Source organism: Montipora capricornis, chromosome 6 (assembly GCF_036669925.1).
Source record: "Montipora capricornis isolate CH-2021 chromosome 6, ASM3666992v2, whole genome shotgun sequence".
NCBI lineage: Eukaryota > Metazoa > Cnidaria > Anthozoa > Scleractinia > Acroporidae > Montipora > Montipora capricornis.
In genome coordinates, this window is record NC_090888.1 from 73,935,245 (window position 1) to 73,943,067 (window position 7,823).

At 42.0% G+C, this 7,823-nt stretch overlaps 2 protein-coding genes across 2 annotated transcripts; both read right to left on the reverse strand.

The window, feature by feature from the left end:
* Nucleotides 1-3,737: 3,737 nt before the first annotated feature.
* On the reverse strand, nt 3,738-4,862 carry LOC138054423 (uncharacterized). Its single transcript, XM_068900865.1, has one exon. The coding sequence runs from the start codon at nt 4,860-4,862 to the stop codon at nt 3,738-3,740; it is 1,125 nt and encodes a 374-aa protein (XP_068756966.1).
* A 591-nt stretch (nt 4,863-5,453) lies between these two features.
* On the reverse strand, nt 5,454-6,509 carry LOC138054424 (uncharacterized). The gene has a single exon (XM_068900866.1). It carries the CDS (start codon nt 6,507-6,509, stop codon nt 5,454-5,456), a length of 1,056 nt encoding a protein of 351 aa, XP_068756967.1.
* Between the last annotated feature and the right edge of the window lie 1,314 nt (nt 6,510-7,823).

The window sequence follows — 7,823 nt, forward strand, 5'->3', positions numbered from 1 at the left end:
CAATAATGATAAACTCAGTTTTGGTGTCATTGAATTTTAGTTTGTGAGAGATAAGCCACGCACGAACTTCAGCAATGGCAGCACATAACGCAGATAGTGCACGATCCATCTCTTCAGAGGATGACGGCCGAAAAGATAGATATAGCTGCGTATCATCCGCGTAGCCTTGCATATCGGGTAAATGTTTTTCCATAAGTTTAAAGAGTCGAGAAGTATACAGCAGGAACAAGATTGGACCAATACAACTTCCTTGCGGGACTCCATATTTCATTTGATAGTCTTTAGAACAAGATTGACCAACAACTACTCGCTGTTGTCTTTCAGACAGAAAAGAACGGACCCACTGAAGTGCACTACCAATAACACCGAAATCAGATTGAAGTAAGTTAAGTAGTAAATTATGATCAATAGTGTCAAATGCAGCACTTAAGTCAAGTAATACGAGAAGTGTAACCTCTTGTCGATCCATGCTTAGCAAAATGTCATTCTGCACCTTAAGTAGGCAAGTTTCGGTAGAATGGTATTTCCGATAAGCAGATTGGTTGCTAGGAAGCGGTGCATTCTCAGAGCAGTGCGACAATAATTGTTGAAGTACCAGTTTCTCAGCACACTTTGAAATAAAGGACAGATTACTGACAGGTCGGAAGTTGTTGAGTACAGGTTCAAGGTCCAGTTTTTTCAAAAGTGGTTTCACAAGAGCACACTTCCAATCAGCAGGAACAAGTCCACCACGGATGGAGAGATTTACCATTTCGGTTATTACTGGGAGAAGTTCATCAATGCATAACTTCAGTAGCCATGTGGGAATTGGATCCTGTTTACAAAATGCACTAGAGGAGCTCATGATGACAGCACGAACATCCGATTCTGTAACGGTAGAAAATGAGTGAAGTTGAATTTCTGGTGGATAACAATTAATTTGTGGTGGAACCACATGAATGCTGTCAATTTCCTCTCTTAGCAGATCAATTTTGTGGCAAAAAAAATCACCAAAATCATTGGCGAGAGTTTCACTGTCATTATGAGGTGGCAGTGGACATTCTTGCTTCTTATTGCACAACGAGGTGACAACCTGAAACAGTTTACGGGAATCCCCAGCACATTGATTGATTTGTTCAGTGTAGTAAAGATGTTTACAGTCGTGCAGTAGCTTTGTGTACTTGTTGCATATTTCACGATAGGCATCTTTGTCAGATTTCCGTTGGCTTCGCAACATTTTCTTCTCTAACTTTCTTCGCTTTGCTTTCAAGGCTTTAAGCTCAGGGTTAAACCACGGGACCATAGGCCTTACAGTTACCGTTTTATGCAATAGAGGAGCATTTCTGTCTAGAATATCAGCAAGTACCTTGTCGTAGGTCTTGACCAGATTTAACAGGTCAGTTGGAGGATTGTGGTGTAACTTAGAGTCAAGGATGTTGTTCTTGAAGGTCTCAATATCGATCTTCTTGGATTGACGAAAACAGATTTCTTTTATAGAAAGTTCAGGGCGAGGAAAAGCCATAGCAGTTTCAATAAAGCAATGATCAGAGATGAAGAACGTTGTACGTGGAGTTTGTAGGAGCAAATCATAACATGATCGAGTCACAACAAGGTCTAAGATATGACCAGATGAATGCGTAGGTGTAGTAACATGTTGTATGAGACCAAAAGTTTCCAGTAAATCCGAGAATTTATCAGCGTCAGAGTCAGTATGGCTGTCGAGATGAAAATTGAAATCACCAGAGATAAGCAAAACTTCAGAACACATAACAATATTTTCCAGATAGACAGAAAATTCCTCAAAGAAGACATTAGCAGACACTGGGTGTGCCTCAGAGTAAGGTGGTCGGTAGATGCCAATGATTTTCAGTGGTCTACTTAAGTTCATAATGTTCCATTCACAATATTCAAAGGATCGTTTTTCTCCAGAGTCAGTTCGAGAAGTCTGAAGATTATCTCTGTGCATTAATCCAATACCGCCTCCAATGCGCTGCGAAGGTCGAGGACAATTATGAAACAAATATCCTGGTGGTGATAGTGAAGAAATACTAACAGAATCTTCATCTTTAAGCCATGTCTCAGTAAGCACACAAAGGTCAATTTTGTTACCCATCACATGATCAATAATAAGATCAGTCTTATTTCTTGCAGATCGTACGTTTGCGACTGCAAAGCATAGTTGTTTTGCAGTTGGAAGTAATTGCTGGCATTTCTTCACGTATGATAAGTTATTCAGTACAGTGTTCACCGTAGCGTTATTTGATGTATTGTTCCCATTGTTGATGTTGTTCTGCTCCACCGGAAAAATTTGCATGTAAGAATCGAAGAAACACTTTGAAGAATAATAATTATCAAAATATGATTTAGTAGAATAGCCAGTGGAAAACGAACAATATCTGCCGTAGCCCAGAACAGTAGTTGTTCGTCGTTGCTTATTTCGGCCAGCTCTACAGCCACGTTGAGAAACAGATTTTTCTATTCCAGCGAGTTTTAAGCTCTTCCACGTTGAGTAATCCAAACGTAACTTCGCAGGAAGTGTAGAAATAATGTTCCATAATTCAAAACTTGAGTAAGTAAGCTTCATATTGACCAGTGTTGATCCCAAACTAAGCAAAAATACGTCTAAGCAGACTAAAAAGTCGAAAATTTTCAAGAGCAATCAAAGTTCGTGACGCAGCCACTGAAGCGCGACATCATACCCCAATCGAAAAGGCGAATGTAGATATCTGCGCCCTGAGTAAGGTTCGGCGTCCAGACTCTGGAAATATCAAGGAAAAGAGTTGATTCGCACCTACGTTCGAGGCACTATTTTATGGCAGGATCACGCCAAGACCCTGTAGATTTTTAGACTTTTGTCCGTACTAGCTGCTTGATAAGTCGTTGAACTAGTCGACTGAAAGAAAAATATTACACAAGTAGATTAATGTTTTGGAATGCCGAAGATAGGTTAAAAAAGAATGGAACTGATTTCGTGAATATATACTTACAATTTGTGTCTTCTAATCTACACGATCTTATGGTTTGATTTCTTCTGTTGACTGTCTTTAAAGTTTTTGATCGGAGGATAGTAAAAAAGCAATTTGCCCGTTTGCAGCACAGTGTCGATTTATATATTTCTGAATTTCTAATTAGATGTCACCTTTCAACTCACGCAAACTTGCTGCGATAAATAAATTGCAAGAATATTTGCATACATTAAATCAGTAAGCGAAATAACTTAACGCGCGAAGTGCGAATCACTCCGCCCCAGTGCGGAAATTAGAAGTTATCTCTAATTGAGCAACGACTTAAACATAATCGGTATTCAATGACTCGAGATGTCACAAATGACGTAATGTCTATTACATAATGCTGGTCTAAGTATTCCCTTGATTAAGAAAGGTTCGCATTTAATTCGTCTTTTGTTGCTAAAAGACACAGCTTGTGAATCGGCCTGTCGTATTCACCGTCCTGAGTCTTGATTCTTGTCTTCCTAACCAAACCATCGTTTCCTGGGTATGTCGCAATGACTCGCGCCATCTTCCATTGGGATCTTTTGTGATTTGGGTCTATCTCTAGAACTAAGTCGTCGACTTGAATGTTTTCTCTGGTGCGAAACCACTTATTTCGTGGAAGTAGATTTGGCGCAAAGTATCTCATCCAGCATCTCCAAAATTCGTTAAAAGATGTCTTGGGTTGATCCTTTCTTCTGGTTCTGGTTGAGGAGTTGAAAGATGATGTCCTATGAGAATATCGTTTGGAGTAATTGGCGGGCTTTCCTATATGCTGTCAGAACTTGGGTATAAAGGACGTCCATTGATGACGTTGGTTGTCTCCGCGAGAAATATTCTCCATTGCTCTTGGGTAAAGGCTTGATTCTTGCATGTAGCGTTCAGACCTTGTCTGACTGACTTGATGAGGGTTTCCACGACGCCATTTTGATGACTTGCATGAGGGGTATTCCATTTCCATTTAAAATCGCACGAGAAATCTTCAGATAGAACACCTTCAATCATGGGGACGTTCCAACTCTGCATTATTTCCTTTAAGTACCCTTGTGCGCCTACAAAATTTGTCCCGCAGTCGGACCAGCAAATGCACGGGTGACCACGCAAACTCGCGAAACGACGGAATGCCATCAAGAAAGCGTCAGATGTTTTGTCGGTCACAAGTTCTAAGTGGACAGCTCTTGTTGTCATGCAGGTGAAAATGATTACTTGGGCCTCCGTGAGCGTTTTACGATTAAGCTTGATGTGCAATGGTCCAAACATGTCCATGGCGGTGTTGAAGAATGGCGGGGTGCCTACTGCAACTCGCAAGGATGGGATTTGTCCCATGAGTTGTTCCAATGGCTTCTTTCGGAACTTCTTACAAGTAATGCACTTTGTTGTGAGTGCTTTGGACATACCACGAACTCCAATGATCCAGTACTTTCTCCTTGCCTCGTTAATTAGGCTTTTGTACCCACAGTGTCCGCGTCTTTCATGGAGGTCACGTAATAGCAAGATGACAAGAGGGTGATCGCGTGGAAGGATAACTGGGTTTCTTAATTCTTGTGGCAGCGATCTGACATCTTCGAGTCGTCCATGAGCTCGAAGTAATCCGTTTTCGTCCAGCTTCGGAGTTAATTTCTTGTCAATGACAGAGGGATCTAGGTGTGCCTGACTCCTTTTGAATAGGTGTTTCTCCGAGCCTTGCAATTCTTGAACAGTGGTTGAACCTGTCTTAACATTCTTTTTTCTCGCACTCTGAATAAATCGGCGAACGTAAGCGAGTGTTCTCCGTATCTTTGAAAATGTAGAACAGGTATTTAACAGTTGATGAAAAACGGGGTTAGTATCTTCTTCAGACTTATCCAGATCAACTTTGGTTTGAAATTCCGCTATAGCTGCCTCGTGTTGCATTGGCGTTTTAGTCTTCTCGGTTTTCACTTCCAGCAAGATACCAGCTTTTGCTGTAGGTTCGATGGGGGCTCTAGCTTCAAATTTAGGCCATTGTCCTTCGGGTAACTGCAGGAAAGAGGGTCCCTTTATCCAGTCTTCGAGTTGCGATGGCTCTATTCCTCTAGTGAGAATGTCGGCTGGATTGAACTTTGACCTGATGTATCAGAAGTCTTCCACCCCAACAGTTTCTTGGATTTCTGCGACTCGACTTGATACGAAAGGTTTGAATTGACGTGATGGGGTCTTAATCCAAGAAAGGACAGTAGAAGAGTCCACCCAGAAGATCCTCTTGCTGTCTTGGATGTTCGCAAACTGTAGAGACTTTCTGCAAGTTTCATATATCCTTGCAAGTGTTAAACAGCCCATGAGCTCCAGTCTCGGGATCGTTTTTCTCTTTAGTGGGGCGACGAAGGACTTGACTAAAACAGGAACGCACTTGTAACTTCCGTTCTTTAACTCCCATCGGAGGAAAATGACCGCTCCGTAAGCTTTTTCGCCACCATCACAGAATCCATGAATTTGTGGTACCCCAATCGCGTGGCTTGGTTTTAACTAGCGATCGAATTCGACTGTTAAGAGGTGATTCATGGCTTGCAAATTCTCCATCCACTTGCTCTTGACTGCTGTAGGTAAGGTTTCGTCCCAATTGTAGCCTGAATGCCATAAGTCCTGCAAGTCGATCCTAAATTTAATAGCTACCGGCATCACAAGACCGATTGGGTCCCACAATTGTCCAATAAGACCCAGGCAACGTCTCTTTGTCAAAAGGTCCATCTGGTCGAGTTTGTTCCTTTTCAGGGAAAACTTGTCTGTTTGTTTATCCCATCTTAGACCAAGAAGATCTGCCCAGCGTTCACCGTTGGACTGGTCAATCTCCGCACGGTTTGAATGCCAAGCTTTTATCTGGAAATGACCTTTCTTAAGAATGGCGTCAATGTCGCTCATAATCTGTTTTGCTTCCGTTGTAGTTGCTTTGGAACTTCTAATATCATCCACGTACATATGGTATTGAAGTTCTTTTGATGCTTCTGGGAACTCGGCTTGAGATATCTTTGCTAGTGTGTTGATGGCATTCATTGCTATGTCGGGAGCTGGCTTATCTCCAAAGTTCAACCTGAGCCATTGGTATACTGTTGGCGAGTTGCTAATCTTACTCCTCCAAAGGAACCTGTGAAAAACCTGGTCGTCGGGATGAACCAAGATTTGATTGAACATTTTGCTTATATCGCCGATAAAGGCTACTTCGTTCCATCCCCATGCTGCCAAAACATCCAGGAGACTGTTGATGTAGTATGGCCCTTTCTCTAGGTAATCATTAAGGGACAAACCGTCGTGACCTTTCGAAGATGAGTCAAAGACAAGTCGCACTTTTGTCGTTCTTTCCGGTGTTAACACGGCTTGTAAGGGTGAGTACCATTCAGGCTTGCTATGATCAATCTGGTCAGGAGAGACTTGAATCACGTAGTCCTGCTCTAGAAGCTTTTGGACTTCCTCATTGACAGCATCGAGACAACCCTTTTTCTGGAATGACCTCTCCGTGGAAAACAGCCTTTTCAGTGCGATGCCATACTTACTTTGTTTGGGAGGGCCCGCTTCCGTCCAGGGCATCTTAACTTGTATTCCTCCGTCAACCAGGGTAGTTGAGGCTGCGAGGACTTAACGAACTTGCTTTCGCGTAATGAATGAAGGGGGTAGTTTCTAAAGAAACTGTGGTGCTGCGTCGGTGGGGAAGTAGTATACAAAGTTTGGTTTTATCAACGGAGTTGATAATGTAAATTGGCCACCGTACAGATTCTAAGAGCTGACGTTTCGAGCGTTAGCCCTTCGTCAGAGCGAATCGAGGAATTATGGGTTACGTGTAGTTTTTACAGTAGAGTAGGAGCTACGCTATTGGTGGTAACATGGCAACTTGAAAAATAGGAATATATTAGTTGAATGAAAAGCGTTCGTTAATACCGTGAGGATTAAGGGTGCCGATTTGGAAGATGAATTTTTGTTCTAGATTCTTTCCGTCGTGCCTAGATGTAGGGAAAAGGCCGCAGATAGCCATGTGTTCTTTGGAGTGGTTAGGGAGATTAAAATGACGAGCGACTGGCTTTGATGCATCTTTGTCATTCTTCTCAACATCGCGAAGGCGTTCGCGGAATCGGTCACCTAGTCGTCTACCTGTCTCGCCAATGTATAATTTATTGCATAACGTACAGGTTATGCAATAAATGACATTTGCGGAGGTACAAGTGAAACGATCGGTGATCTTAACAGATCGCTTAGGTCCCGATATCTTGCTAATGTTAACAATGAAAAGACAAGTTTTGCATCGTGAGCGCGCGCATTTGAAAGTGCCTGGTTGCTCGTTAGTTTTGAGCGCGCTTCTAACTAAAAAGTTGCCTACGTTTTTGTCGCGTTTGAATGAAATAAGTGGAGGTTGCGAAAAGATTCTACCAGTCTCGGGATCATTTTGGAGTAATTTAAAGTTATTAAGAATGATACTTTTGACTGCGTGATTATGAAGATGGAAAGTAAGGGTGAATGGAATTCCGTCATTCTTATCTTTTTGTGACGTTTGTAGTGATGACTGTCGATCAAATTGTTGGGTGCGATGATGGCCCGCTTTGACCCCAGAGACAGGACAGCCACGTTTTTCGAAGAAAAAGTCATCACTACATAGACGTCGAAGTCTAAGAAATTGAGAATAAGGAATGGAGTTCTTGACATGTGATGGATGTGATGATGAATACAACAAATAACTGTGAGAATCTGTAGGTTTGTAGTACATAGCACGTTGCCACTAATAGAAACTTTGATATCTAGGAAAGCCAATGAAGTGTCCGAAATTTTCCAGTTATATTTAAGAGCCGGATGAAAAGAATTGACGGAGGTTATAAAATGATCGAGTTCTTCTCTACTGGATGAAATAGCGCC

What these genes read in the sequence shown, in the direction of transcription:
- LOC138054423 (XM_068900865.1), bottom strand. Translation starts at nt 4,862, where the DNA reads ATGCAACACGAGGCAGCTATAGCGGAATTTCAAACCAAAGTTGATCTG.
- LOC138054424 (XM_068900866.1), bottom strand. Translation starts at nt 6,509, where the DNA reads ATGCCCTGGACGGAAGCGGGCCCTCCCAAACAAAGTAAGTATGGCATC.